Here is a 15962-nt window from a genome sequence, read left to right as displayed (position 1 = left end):
ACCCAAATACTTGAATGCATTCACACTCTCCATCTCCTCACCATCCAACCTCACTGTACATTCTGTGACTTCATTCCTCTCAACCACCATAACTTTACTTTTGTTTACATTAACTTTCAGCTTCCTCCTCCTACACACTGTCCCAAATTCATTCACCAAACCTTGCAACTCCCATTCATCTCGCTCAACAATACTGTATCATCAGCAAACAGCAACACCAGAATCTTCCAAATCTCACCCTCATTCATTAGAGCCACCTCCACATCCACTGCCCTACCCTGCACCTCCTTTACAACCCCATCCATATATATATTAAACAGCCATGGAGACATCACACAGCCCTGTTTCAGTCCCACATTTAGATCAAAGAACTCACTCAGCTCACCATCCACTCACACTGTAGCCCTAGCTCCTTTGTACATACTCTTCACGGCATTCAACAATTTCTCATCCACTCCATATATTCTTAATACCCTCCACATACCTTGCCTATCTATTCTGTCATAAGCTTTCTCCAAGTCCATGAAGGCAGCATACACTTTCTTTCCCTTCTCTAGATACTTCTCCACTAAACATCTTAGAACAAATATCTGATCTACACACCCTTTTCCCTTCCTAAATCCCTCCTTGTTCTTCTCCAACTAGCTCCTCTGTCCTATGCCTAACCCTATCAATGAGTATTCTGCCATATATTTTACCAGTCACACTAAGAAGGCAAATACCCCTATGGTTACCACATACCTCTCTCTCCCCTTTTCCTTTATATAAAGGAACAATTATACCTGATTTCCAGTCCTCTGGAACCCTTCCCTCTTCCCAAGCCAATCTACACAACTTCCATATCCTCTCCATAACAATCTCACCCCCATACCTCAGCATTTCACCACACTCTCCATCAATTCCTGGGGCCTTCCCCAACTTGATCTTCTTCATTGCTTCCACTACTTCCGCCCTACTGATCTCTTCCTCCCTCCTCTCATCTCTTCTTCTCCTGGCCATTCCCCAACCACTTATACTCGCACTGCTCTCACTCTCTACATTCAACAAATCCTCAAAAATCACAAGAATTAAATTGTATTTACTTAAATTTTAGTTAAAGTTTCCTTCTGTGAAGAACAGAATATTTTGTCACCAGTTACAAAATTAATATAGGCTCATTTGAGTTCTAATCCCACCAACAAGCTGTGAGTGAGAATTGTTATCCATTTTGCCTTGCAAGCGAAATCTCGCTCACCGTGAGTCAGTTTGACTAGCGGGTTGCAAAATTGGCTCGCATGTTAGCCACTTTTGTCCCAGTGTGATGCTGCCTTAAGTTTCACATTTCCAGTTCATCTACATAACTTAGGTTCTTCCTCTTCTTCATTTCCCTGCCAGGGCTGCAGCATTACGTTGGGCGATGGTAGGGGGACGGGAAGGGGGTACGTTCGCCATGGTCATATCACATAAAAGGTTATTGTTCTCGCTATTACTGTTCACGGTCTGAGGGCATGCACTTGAATGGTTTGGTGGGCGGGAGACTCGGTCGGGCGGCCAATCAGCACTTGACTGGCTCTGACGTCACATGACTAATCACGGAGTGAATCTTTTGTTGGCTGGGTGGAGCACCAGAGCCCGGCCTTTTTGAAATTTTCGAACATTTCCGGTGCACAATAGCAGGCATTTAGTGCATGATAAAGGTATTTGGGTAGTTTTTTATATAGGCGTGATAGCGAGATACGCCATAGCAGAACCCGTGATACTCGTAGCCGAGGATTGAGTGTACATGAGATCTAGGTCTGGTTCCCCCCATTCCACCCCAACCCTCTTTGAATTAACTTAGGAATATGGCAACCCAGTTATTGACCATAACTTGTGTTGGCAGCATCCTGGTTCTGCAATATGTCACTGTGTGTGTGTGTGTGTGTGTGTGTGTGTGTGTGCGCGCGCCTGCATGCGTGCGTGTGTTCATGTTTGCACGTGCCCACTCTTGTCACTCCTCAACAATAATTCTAGCACTCTTCTCAGGCAAGTGGCAGTATGAGATCATGCTAGGGACGAAGGGAGTGATGCAGGTGGGCTGGGCCACTGTCAACTGCAGATTTTCTGAGGAAAAGGGTGTAGGTGAGTCTGTGTCTCAGTCTGTTCATAGCAGTAAAAGAGCTAAAATACTTTATATGCTGTAACTTGTATTTTTAGGATCAGAGCTTTATATTTGGTTACTAGGCAATAAGAAAAATACAGTTTAAAAATTCTAGTGTTGCTGTCTCAAAACATGATGATCTTAATGCTTGCATCACTGCCACTGTATTCCCTTCATCACTACAGCAGCTCCTCAGTATAAGTTGCCTTGTCTGATATACTTTTATGCTAAGTTTACAATAATTTGCTTAAACCTGTCCATCCATCCATCCGTCATCCGATCCTACGTTGCCCCATGAGGAGCGTAGGAGCCCGGGGCTAGGCAAGTTGGTCCTGACATTTAAAATGAGAGTGACAGTACATTGTATTCAGGTTACCTTCAGATTATTTTATTCAGATTAGAAAAGATGTTTCATATTTAATATGTTCAAAAGTATACCAGTTAGCTTCTTCACTGTAAGTGGCCTCTCCTTCTTTGAGCAAAATTGCTTGACAGTAGCAAGAATACCTAAAATGAAGGAGATGTCATCTGTGTGAAGTGAGTAATGTTTCATTGCTAAACTGATTTGCCAATTTCCTCTATTTAATTCATTCAGTCTTTTGACATATTTAGAAAATGTCATTCTTGCTGAAGTTGCTGCCATTAACTTATTAAGCCTCAAAAGACCACTTGTTTTGAAAGCTTTTCTTTTTACCACCGCATTGCAGAAAATCTTGCAAGGGTCAATCAGATTTGCCATTTTTCTCACTGTAAAATACCAGTTATACAAAAGAAGCAGTTATGTTCTGGAAAAATTCCTGACTTATAAAAAGGACTGCCTGTATCCATAGGCAGCTGGTGGTCCGTTGGACCAAAGCATCAGTCAGTGGTAACTCCATGAATGTAGTGATGCCTTTTGTAGTTTATGCTTGCTACCCCAGTCAGTTTTAACTTTTTCTCTATGGTGATCATTCATAGCCTGAATAATATGAAAAATACCTTTCCTTTCCTCCATCCTTCTTTCCTTCCATCCTCTTCTGTCTTCCTTACCTTCATTCTTTCCTTGTCCTTCTGCCTACGGGTAACTCTACACTCCCTCTTCTGTCTTCCATTCCTTCATTCTTTCCTTGTCCATCTGCCTATGGGTAATTTTACATTCCCTCTTCTGTCTTTCTTTCCTTCATTCTTTCCTCTTCCTTCTGCCTGTGGGTGACGCTACACTGAGTGACAAGCCAAATGGTTTTCTGTACACCAGGAAACCATTTAATACGCTGGGTGGTAACCATATAACCAAATTATAGCGCCTGGTAGTTTAGTGGGTAATCATTGCGCTCCAGTCGGATTGAACCGGTGAAAGTTTATATCCAAGGGGTGGTTGGGGTTGATTGCTCATGTAATGCCACTCAGGGATGAGTGAGGCTGATCACTCTCATCTTAAATGTTGGGACCAACTGCCTAGCCCCGGCTCCTACACTCCTCATGGGGCAATGTAGGATTGGATGATGAATGGATGGACATCTTTGTAGTGAAGATGATATGATGTGTTATGTTTAAAGTCTATGAACCATTCTAGCATGTGTAGGTCTTTAGGCTGTGTGCTTAAACACACATGGAGAGGCCCTACTTTACACACCACACCAAGGAAAGCACAAGCAAGCCCTCAGTTTTTACATGGTTTGCTAAGAGAGCATTAAGGGAAAGGGGGCGGTTGGTAGCCCTGCATGGCCAGTTGGTATATTGGAAGCATTCCCGTGGGAGTCACCATGACTGTTTTCTATTGAGATGATGTCCATCCAAAATAAAACAAGTTCTTATCTTTTTTTTTATATACAGTATTAGCACTTATTTGTACATACACTTCATATACTTTTGCAGTAATAAACTTCTCAGTCAATACGTATGTTGTAAATATGATAACTTCAAGCTAGCACTGAAGTTATAAGAATTAGGTAATCCAGAGACAGAGGACCACCTCTTAAAAAAGAAAATTACCTACCTTTGATCTGATTTAGTGAATAAAGGTGTTTTGAAGTGTATTTTTGAGTATGAAGGGGATCCACCAATAAACAAGGAAAATGATAATGTAATGGATAGGTTAGTTGAGGTTAAAATAAATTTGGTTAGGTTAGGATAAATTTGGTTATATTAGCCTAAAATTGGTGAGGCCAGCATGAATTAGCATAAAATTGGTTAGATCAGCATAAATTAACATAAAGTTGGTTAGGTCAGCATAAAATAGGTTAGATAAGGTTAGGATAAATAAGGTTGGGTTATTACAAACATTTAGGCTAGGTTTGGATAAATAGGCACTGATAAGAGTAATTTCGCTCATAAATGGCATTCTAAGATGGCATCCATCTGTCTTCCTGCACTGCAAGATACTGTCCATCAGTGAACACGCACCACTTTTTAAAGCACTTTTTACCACTCTTACCCATCCATCATCTAACCCAGTGTTGCCCCATGAGGAACGTAGGAGCCCAGGGCTAGGCAAATTGGTCCTGACTTTTAAGATGAGAGCAACCAGCCTCACTCATCCCTGAGAGGTTAACCCCTAAAGTACTAAGCTCATCAGTCGAGCTTTTTGCGCAATTTCTTAAAAGGACGAGCAACACCGATCGTGCAGCATCCACAAAAAATTGGCGGCAGCTGGCCTCACCCCGGCTGTGACGTAGATGGCTTCTAACCAATCAGAACTAAGTGTTGGACACACCGGAGGGGGGACCCAGGCCCGTAACCAGGAAGTGGGGGGGGTGTACCCCCACCTCCCTCCCACCACGTCCCTCTACCCCACTACCTTGTTACTACCCTACCTCCCACTGTTCTTACCACCACCACCACTACCCCTCCCACCCACTCCTCATGCATCCCCTCCACCCATGTGGATCCCCCCATGTCCCCCCAAAGTCATCTGGGGGGAGGTATTTCCCCCCTACCCTCCCTCCATGTCCCTTTACTCCACTGGGGCCCTTCCTTTGTGGTGGTCTCCTCCCATCCCTCCATCCCTATACACCCCTTCCTGGCCTTACCACCTCCCCCCACTCCCACCCCCACTCCCTGGCACGCAGTATCTTTACCTCCCTGGACTCGAATATTTTGCGTATTTTTTACGCTTTATGGTGTGTGTTTTTTAATCATTACCTGTAATTTATTCATGTTTTTACTTACAGATATGCACACCACAATTATTTTAGCTGTCTTTATGCGAAACCCACTCGAAAAAGAAATTTTATTTTATGCCGATGCATGTAAGCATGTTGGAGCCTTCAAAAATGAAACGAAACGAAAACTAGCTAGATTTGACAGCTCGGAGGGGAGGGGAGGGGGGAGGGGAAGTTAGGTGAGGGGAGGGGAGGGAGAGGACTGGAGGTATGGGAAAGGGAGAGGAGGGGAGAATAATTTTTACTATTTCTCATATTTTTATTGGGGGGTTCATGACCATTTTCCCAAGCTTGATTTGACAGCTTGGCAGGGAGGGGAGCGGAAAGGGGAGAGGAGGTTAGGTGAGGGGAGAGGAGGGGAGGGAGGGGATTGGAGGTATGGGGAGAGGAGAGTAGGGGTGGATAATTTTTACTATTTATCATATTAACGACATCCACTACCCTACCTTGTATCTCTTTTATAACCACATCCATGTACAGATTGAACAACCTTGAAGACATGACACATCCTTGTTTCAATCCAACCTTCAAATAGAAAAATTCACTCAGTTCACTATCCATATGCACTGCAGCCTTAGCACCCTCATACATACTCTTCACAGCCTTCAACAACTTCCCATCTACTCCATATACAGTATTCGTAATGCTTTCCACAATCCTTGTCTATCCACCCTGTCATATACTTTCTCCAAATCCATGAAGGCTGTATGCAACTTCTTTCCCTTCTCTAGAAACTTTTCCACTAAAGATCTAAGAATGAATATCTGATCTACACAACCTCTTCCCTTCCTAAATCCTCCCTGTTCTTCTCCAACTAATTCCTCTGTTATTTCCCTAACTCTGTCAATAAGTATCCTACCATATACTTTTCCTATTACACTAAGAAGACAAATGCCCCTATAATTACTACACACTTCTTTTTCCCCTTTTCCTTTGTATAGGGGAATAATTATACCTGACTTCCAATCCTCCGGGACTCTGTCTTCCTCCCATGCCAATCTGCAGATCTTCCACATCCATTCTATTACTATCTCTCCCCCATGCTTCACAATTTCACCATACAATCCATCAATACTTGGGGCTTTCCCCATTTTAACTTTCTTCATTGCTTCCACAACTTCCATCCTACTGATTTCTTCCTCTCTTCTCACATCCCTCCTTCTCCCAGCCTTTCCCCAGCCACATATACTTGCATTACTTTCATTCTCTATATTCAACAATTCCTTAAAGTGTTCTCTCCATCTGCTCACTTTTTCTCCCTTCTCATTTAGTAATCTACCATTTTTATCTTTCTCTCCCCAACTAACTTCTTTGGCACCCTGTCTAAGTCTCTGTACCTCTTTCCAGAATATTTTCTTACATTCCCTCTGCTTTACACTCAGATTCCTTCCAAATTCCTCATCCACTCTCTTCTTACTCTCTCATACTAATGTTTTCACTTCTCTCTTCTTCTCTACATATAACTCTCTCTTCCATCTCTCAACTTCGTCGACCCCCATTTCTCATCCACTCATTATACTGTATGCTTTCTTCTTTTGTGCCACAGCCTCCCTCACCTCTTCAGTCCACCATGGTGTTCCCTGCTTCCCCTTTCATCATCTCTTCTCTTCACCCCTCACACCATTTCACATGCTGCACAAGTTTCTTCTGTAGATATCTTGCACACACTTTCCATGTCCCCCATCTGTTCCGATCTATATTTACCCAATCATTCCTCCACTTCCCTCTTATATTCTACCTTTTTTCCATCCTCTTGTAACTTTTCTACCCTCCTTGTAAGAACTACTTCCTCCTTTCCTTCCCTTCTCCTATTTCTCCATTTTGTTTGGACGTTGATTTTGACCACCACCAAGTGGTGGTCTGAAATTCTGTCTCACAGAACTCAGCCTACTCTACTATACAAACTTATTGTAACAACTCACCTCCGCAGGTGACACTGAAGATTCCTATGCATATGATGGGAATCGACAGCGCAAGTGGAATGTGGCGACATACCGATATGGCGCTGTGTGGCAGAGTGGCGACATCATCTCCTGTACCATTGATCTTGACGATGGAATTGTCACATTCTTCAGGTGTGGTGTTTTCTAGCCAGTTGTATGTTTAATCACTTCATAGTTCCTTCTCTGTTAACCCATTTATGCAGCAGCAAAAAGGTCATCATGCTGAGGTGGTTAATGGAGACGTATTCTAAGTTTTAAGCTCCAGAGTTTTGAAAATGTCTGACTAACACTTATGAAATAAAATAAGTGACGTCATATTGAAGGAGTTAATTGCATACATTGAAATGTTTGGCAGTATGTTGTTGTTGTATGTTAGTGTGAGGTTTGGTTGTGTGTGATTAAGTGTATGATGTGGCCCTGTGTGATGTTCTGTGGTATGGTGGTGTGAGTTGTGATGGTTGTGGTGTAGTGGGAGATTTGGCTGTGTGTGGTGTAGTGGAAGATTTGGCCGTGTGTGGTGTAGCGGGAGATTTGGCCGTGTTTGGGGTAGCGGGAGATTTGGCTGTGTGTGTGTGTCGTTGTGTGTGATTTAACATGGTTGGATATGGCTATGTGTATTGTCGTAGTTTGAGATATGGTTGATTGTTGAGTGATACTTCTAAACATTCTTATGCGTGATTTATTGAGTGGTGTAACAGGCATGACATTGTAATGCAGCAGTGTCATGGATGGCTCTATATGGTGTTGTAATGTGTTTGTGGCTGAGCATAATACCGTACTGTATATTAGTGTGATGGGTGGCTGTCTGTGATGCAGTCTGTGGTCTGGCAGTGTGAGACATTATAATGTTTTTCATTGCACAGGGAGTTTTTTAATGCTTTGTGTGCCGTTCTTTTTTATGAAACTGCCAATTTTGTGGAATTTTTATCATATGCATTTCAACAAATTATTTGTAAAATTTTCTGTTAGCCATACTGTATATAAAAAGTTATTATTATTATTATTATTTTTTTTTAATATATAAAGGCAGTAGTCTATCTATCTATCTATCTATAGCCCGACGCCCTAATCCCGCAGAGGGTGGCCGCAGACAAAACGCCTCCAAGTCACTCTGTCACCCACCATTTGACTCCCCTCCCCCCAACTCACCCCCCCCTCCCTCATATACCTCTCAACTCCATCCCTCCACCTCATCCTCGGTCTACCCCTCCCTCTCCCTCCCTCCACCTCACCTACATACACCCTCTTAGTCAGTCTTTCATTCTCCATTCTCTCCACATGTCCAAACCACCTCAGTGTATTTCTCCTAATCTTTTCAACCACATCCACATCTACCCCACAACGTTCCTTCACTTCTTCATTCGTCAACCTGTCCCTCCACGTCACTCCACATGCTCCTCTCAAGTAACTCATTTCCACTGCTCTCACTCTTGACTTGTTCCCCTCTTGCAAGGTCCACGCCTCGCTTCCATACGTCAGGGTAGGGATCACAATACCATCATGCAGTGACTTCTTAACTTCCATACTCACCTTCCTATTTCTCATCACTGCTTTCAGTGTACCAACAACCTTTCTTCCCTGCTGTACCCTTTCACGTACTTCATCCTCCAAAGGCAGTAGTACTGTTATATAATTTTAAAGATTTAGGTACTTTACCCTTGTGGTGGATATACAGTACATAGCTACCTAATATGTCATAATCTGTTTGACTTTTCAGAGTTTTCAGTGTCTTAAGATGAGGTAAAATTGTAACTGGCTTGTGTGCATCATACAGTATGCAGTTAACCTCTTCAGCATGAGGATATTTTTCCTTTGCTGTTATTTTGGTGGGTGGTTTAGTGAGATAAGGAGCTTCATCTGGATTGAGCCAGTAAGGGTTTACATCTGAGGAGTGGTTGGTGTTTATTGGTCAGATAATGCTGCTTGGGGACAGATGCAGATGGTCACCCTCACCTTAAATGTTGAAAGTAAGTAGCCTAGCCCTTGGCTGCTACACAATTCTATCTATCTGTCTATTGCCAGATGCCATAATCCCATAAAGGGTGACCATTTGACTTTGAGTTATTTGTTTTATGGGAAGGGGCACTGACCCTCCACCAACCCACTTGTTGACACATTTGGAGCACATATGGTTTGGTTATATGGTTACCACCCAGCATTGTAAATGGTTTCTTGGCTTACAGGAAACCATTTGGCTTGTCACTCAGTGTAAAGCCACCTGTAAAAGAAAGAAATGCATTAGTGACAGGAAAGATGGGAAGTAGGAAGAGAGGAGGGAAGGCACAGAAACAGAATGATAAAGGATAAGGAAGAAGTAGGCAGCACTATGTCAAGTGAGTAAAAATTGGATGTTGGATTGGTGGAATAAATTATCAAACAGGACCATGAATATGATAAAAATACATATCATCATATCAGGGTTAATGAAAATTGTTTCTAAATTCTTGAGTCCAGATGGTCTTTACCTGGTTGTGCCAGTAACAGATATAAAAGACATCACATGCTGAAGCAGCTAATGAGAAATCAAGAGTCTATCTATCTATCTATCTATCTATCTATTGCCAGACGCCTCAATCCCGTTTGGGGTGGCCACAAACAAATCGCCTCCAAGTCGCCCTGTCCCCCGCCATTTCACTGCCCTGCTCCCAACTCACACCCCCCTCTCTCATATACCTCTCCACCCCTTCCCTCCATCTCATCCTCGGCCTCCCCCTCCCTCTTCCCCCCTCCACCTCACTCATATACACTCTCTTCGTCAGGATGGAGGGTGAAAGACTGACGAAGAGAGTGTATATGAGTGAGGTGGAGGGGGGAAGAGGGAGGGGGAGGCCGAGGATGAGATGGAGGGAAGGGGTGGAGAGGTATATGAGAGAGGGGGGTGTGAGTTGGGAGCAGGGCAGTGAAATGGCGGGGGACAGGGCGACTTGGAGGCGATTTGTTTGTGGCCACCCCAAACGGGATTGAGGCGTCTGGCAATAGATAGATAGATAGATAGACTCTTGATTTCTCATTAGCTGCTTCAGCATGTGATGTCTTTTATATCTGTTACTGGCACAACCAGGTAAAGACCATCTGGACTCAAGAATTTAGAAACAATTTTCATTAACCCTGATATGATGATATGTATTTTTATCATATTCATGGTCCTGTTTGATAAATCAAGAGTAATGAGTGGAATCATAGATTACGAGAATTCTGCTTGGGGTTTACTCTCTCCTACACCCACCACAAAAAAAACTCAGTACTCTCCTATACTGTACTGTATTTAGCTTGAACACTTCAGCATAACTCTGATAGGCGAAAACGTCACTCAAAAGTGACATTTTCACATGTCAGAGTTAATACTGTATTTTTGACTTTTCTACATCACTCAAGTACTTTACAGGCATCTTGGAATGTGTCAGGTGAAAAAATAACGCTCGTAAGATATACGGAAGAAACTGAGAATTTATGCAGCAGGAGCATCAACAACATATACCCTCCCCTGGTGAGAGCTCGGCAAGCACAGGCAGAGTTCATGCGTCAGTGAGTTTGGGAGTGTCCAGGGTGTTTCCAGATGTACATTAACAGCCAGATTAACTCGGGAGATGGTTGGAGTTAATCTATCTATATACCTAGGCTGCTTCCCCCAAGGAAAGGGAGGTAGCCGAGACAGGACGACACACTTCCCATTTACTCATCCATTCAAACACATTCATTCTCATCTTAGCCCCAAAGGGGAGAAGGGACAGATCCACACCGCACCACACCACACAGGGGTCATCTGTGCAGTGCAATCAGTGACATCTGCAGCAGGGCCCAACAGCAGAGTTGGTTTACCTCTGCCACATCATAATAGACCCATCCCCTTACCCGCACCTGACCTGACTAGCTGATCAGACCAAATGCGGGAAAATATCCCCTCAGGACTGCGTCATCATTTATTCATTCACAATTTCTCTCCATTTATTTCTGTCACGCACAGCCACTCTTCCTTGCTCAACAGACATCCCTATCGCATCCAGCGCTTTCTTCACACTGTCCATCCATCCTGTTCGTGGTCTCTCTCTCAGCCTTACACCTCTCACATCAGATCTAGTTATCTCTTTCACCAATCGCTCATTATCCATTCTCTCCATATGGAGTTAAACCTACCGTTAATGTGTTTTTCATAGGTCTCAGAGGGGTGATGGGATCAAGGTTTTTTGTGGAGGGTGTATTATTTATCCTTAGTTGAAATTAGTGAGCTGTACTGTGGATGTCCTCTGTCCATATGTATACAGGAAACTTGGTTAGAATGATGAGATTAACCTTAAATAAAAAGATCAATTACTGATTCTCAGGAATGGCAATCTCCATTGCTTTCTTTTGTTTTCATCATTATCATTATATCATTATCATCCCAACCTGTTTCCCACAAACAGATGGGTTGGGAAGAGATCCTGTTTCTCATTATGGGCAGTCCTCATTAAGTCAGGGATGTATTCTAGAATCCTCACACTTGTACAATTGGTATCGATAACTTTAATTGGTGGAACTGGCAAATCAGCACTTTTTGTAACAGTGGATTGACAGTTTTGTCAATTTTTTGACTGTGTAAGTGGTAGATTATTAACCCATGGGGATGAAGGAAGGACCAGATGGAAACAATATTTTGAAAGCCTGATGAATGGGAATAGAGAGAGCAGAGCAGCTGTAAACATGATTTTGTTTTGGAGGTGTGCAGAGAATGAATACATTGCCAGGAGACGTGGCACTTGCACAAATGAAGAGTGCTGTGAAGTGGCTGAAAAATGGGAAAGCAGCTGGGGTTGATGAGGTGTATGCAGAGATGCTCAAGTGTAGTGGAGAGAGTGGAGTGAAGTGCTTGTTGGAGATATGTAAGAAGGCATGCATGAGTGAAACTGTGCCTGCAGAGTGGAAAAAGACCATGATTGTACCCCTGCACAAAAATAAAGATGAGTGAGGTGAGTGCAAGAATTATTGTGACATAAGTTTATTGAGTGTGGTGGGGAAGGTATATGGAAGAATTATTATGGAGAAAGTAAGAGAGATAACAGAAGTCCTAGTGAGTGATGAACAGGGTGGCTTTAGGAGTGGCAGAGGATGTGTGGATCAAATATTTGCAGTGAGACATAGCAGAGAAGGCTTGTGAGAAGGACCATAAGGTGTTTATGGCATTCATGGATCTGGAAAAAGCATGCGACAAAGTGGACAGAGAAGGATTGTGGAAAGTTTTGCACATGTATGGTGTAAATGGTAAACTGCTAGGTGCCATCAAGAGTTTTTATGATGGTAGTGAAACATGTGTAAGGGTTAATGGGCATCTAAGTGAATGGTTCACAATCAGTGTGGGCGTGCAACAAGGTTGTGTGATATCCCCATGGTTGTTCAGTATCTATCTGTCTATCTATCTATCTATCTATCTATATATCTATATATATATATATATATATATACAGTAATCACTCTAATATCCGGACGCCCAATAACCGAACATCCCCACTAACCGAACCTTATCGTCCTGGGATCAAACATTCCCCCCCCCCCCACACACACACACCAAAAAAAAAAAAAAAAATCGATTTTTTGCCGTCCGTAATTTGAACTTGCCGCGCGGGCCGCGTGAGAGCATTGTTTTGGTTCGTCATTCCTCCGACGTCCGATAGAGCGCCGCTGCATCCTCCCCACTTCCCGCCTGTCTCTCACCGCGACTGGACCTACGCTCTTCGCCATGGCTGCCCACGTGCTTGCTTTTGTGGTGGTGCCGTACTTGCTGCAAGGCCTCCTGCTGCTCTCTGCCCTCCTCTTAGTGTGCGTGATGATGTCCCCGCCTCCTGAGTAAAGGAAGAGAGTGGTGTTGACTCTGGAGAAGAAACGGGAGATATTGGAGAAAGTTGATGCGGGTTGGTCTTCTTCACGCATTCTCCGCGAGTTCAACCTGGCCCGGTCGACTTTGTTCGATATCAAGCGTTTCCGAGACAAGCTCATGCAGTACACGGCTGACTTCTCGTCGAGAAGCAAACGCAATGTGGAGAGGAAGGTTACGTTTACCCCCAAGTATGCAGAAATCGACCGCTCCACGTTGATTTGGTATCGACAGCAACGTGCAGCTGGTGTGATGGTACGTGGAACGGAGCTGAAGGCTGCTGCTGAGAAGTTTGCAAGGCTTCACGACGCCCTAGACTTCAAGGCATCCGAGGGTTGGCTCTTCGCTGCTTCAAGTTGCGACATGGCCTTACTAACCGTAAAGCACATGGCGAAGCATTGGACGCTAACGAGGATGGAGTGGACGAGTTTCGGCACAAGGTGAAAGGCTTGATCGACAGGGAGGGCCTCACTCTCGGTCAAGTCTATAACGCTGACGAAACTGGCCTATTCTATCGCTCAGTGCCAACGAACACTCTAGCCGATGAGACGGAGAAGCGCGTACCTGGCCGCAAGCTTTCTAAGGAACGGATATCTGCTTTGTGTTGTGCCAATGCTAACGGCATGCACCGGCTTAAGCCCGTTATTGTTGGCTGTGCAAAGCAGCCTCGGTGCCTTCGTGGGGTGATGGATGTCCTTCCTGTCGTATGGTACCATTCTTTGAAAGCATGGTTCACGCTGTGATTTTCAAAGACTGGTTTCACCGTCACTTCGTCAAGGGGGTCATCCAGTACCAGACGAAGACACTGGGAATTCCTCGCGACCAGGTAAAGGCTCTCCTTCTCCTCGACAATGCACCTGCCCACCCGTGCGACAAGGACTTGGTTGCTGAGAATGGCCGTATTAGGTGCATGTTTCTGCCACCTAATACGACTGCTCTCATTCAACCCATGGACCAAGGAGTGATCGTGGCAACAAAGCGCCTGTACCGTCGGAAGTTCCTGGACGAGGTGATGGTTGTTCTCGAGGACGAGGACGAGCGCAGGGAAGGACGTGACATTCGAGGCAAGCTGACTTTGGAAAACCTTCGCCGCTACAACATCAAGTCTGCGCTGTACAACTGGGCTAGTGCATGGAAGGAAGTCCTTGTGAAAACTCTTGAAAATGGTTGGTCTCGTCTGCTTCTCGGAACAGATGTGGAGTACGATTTCCTAGGGTTTGACGTGGATGACTTCCATGCACGGCTACGTACGCACAGCGACGATGTTGATGTGGACGATGTTCGTGAGTGGTTGGACGATGACGAGGGCAATCCTGGGTATCAGACGTTGTCTGATATCGAGATCGCGTCTTCGGTTGCTGGTGTCAGTCCCGAACTTGAAGATTCCGACGACGAAGGCGATGATGATGTGGACTCCTCTCAGCAGGACACTACTCCAGCCATCCCCAAGCTGAGCGCACTCCGGGAACATCTAGAGTTCGTCCTAGACTACTTGGAACACCCAGACTGCGACAGGGAGATGGGGCCCTTGGGACTCGTGGAGGAAGTGCGTGCTTTCCAGCAGCGCATCATCAATCGCCAGAATCGTCGGTCCTTGCGTCAGTCAACGATTGACAGTTTTTTCAGGCCCGTGACCCCCGCTGTGCCAAGCCCTGGTTCCACTCCGTTGCCTCCCCAAGACAGGCCCTCATGCTCCGAGCCACAGCCCAGCACATCAGCTACAGTGGAGTCACCGCTTAATGTGAGTTTGCGGCTATCTTCAGAGTCTTCTGTAGTCGGTACGCCATCACCACGACCCACCGATGCACCCCTTGGTCGCCTGCCAGTGATACTCTCGGACTCTGACAGCAAATAAACAGCAAGAACTTCTCCACTAGACCACACGGGAATTTTGAGTGTTGTGCAGTGAAAAAAACGGTGTGTTGTGTTAAGGTTTTCGAAATGAGAGAAAAGACTCAGTAGAAAAGAAATTTAACGTAACTAACCTTCTTTGTTTTGGCTTTGGAAAATAAAAAAAACTTGGGAAAAATTAATGTGCAACACTAAAATTTAATGGAACATTATTTGGACTAAAGTGAACACTGTGAAGAGAACGGACTTCTGTGTGTTATTGACTAAGTTCAGTGCAAGACTTCAGGAAGAGTGTACTGCAAGTGCTTCAGGAAATCGTTCTTACTGTCAGAGTCTGAGAGGAGGCGGTTATTCATCGAGGTGGCCAGGGACTTGCTGTAAGTAGCCAGAGTGTTTCATATTGTACTTTTTTCATACTATACTTACCAGAATGTTTCATATTGTACTTTTTTCCATACTATACTTACCAGAATGTGTCATACTGTACTTTTTTCCATACTATACTTACCTCATGCATGTGCAGTAGGAATGTGTTTTTCAGAGTTAGGTTCGGTTAGAGTCCATAAGTACCAGAATGTTTATTAATGTATGAACATACTTCTAAACCCACATTTTATGTTTCTCTTGCATTTATTTCAGTCATTTATGTGCCTTATCGGTGTGATTTGGGTGTTAAATAGGTGCTATGCATGTCCGGAGGGAGTTGTATAGGTGTTTCTCTGAGTTAGGGTCCATAAGTACAAGTCCATAAGCTGGGGCCCAATATCCGGACGAAACCAATATCCGAACCTACCGATGGCTCTATTGATCCGGATATTGGAGGGGTTACTGTATATATATATATATATATATAATGTGCTCGACTCTGGGCATGAGCTTTGCAGCCTGCTCCCAAAGCCCAGTAGTCCTCCTACATATCATACACCTCTGCATGTATATATATGGATGAGGTGATGAGAGAAGTAAACATACAAGTAATGGAGAGGGAGATGGCATTGGTAATGAATGGTGATGGATGGAATATCTCAAATTTATCGTATACTGATGATGCAATACTACAG

At 44.2% G+C, this 15962-nt stretch overlaps 1 protein-coding gene across 1 annotated transcript in view; it reads left to right on the top strand.

Moving 5' to 3' along the window:
* The window catches only part of LOC145402123 (E3 ubiquitin-protein ligase RNF123-like), a 168422-nt gene that overhangs the window by 32069 nt on the left and 120391 nt on the right, over positions 1–15962 (top strand). The window contains exons 5-6 of the mRNA XM_080274240.1: positions 2005–2100; positions 7190–7334. Of these exons, the coding sequence (XP_080130366.1) occupies positions 2005–2100; positions 7190–7334 (241 nt within the window). The remainder of the gene's footprint in view (positions 1–2004; positions 2101–7189; positions 7335–15962) is intronic.

This window comes from Coenobita brevimanus, chromosome 57 (assembly GCF_032717465.1).
Source record: "Coenobita brevimanus isolate Jiangsu-jjx chromosome 57, ASM3271746v2, whole genome shotgun sequence".
In the NCBI taxonomy this organism is placed as follows: domain Eukaryota; kingdom Metazoa; phylum Arthropoda; class Malacostraca; order Decapoda; family Coenobitidae; genus Coenobita; species Coenobita brevimanus.
Note: the sequence above shows the minus strand (reverse complement) of the source record. Positions and strands in the feature narration are given on the sequence as shown.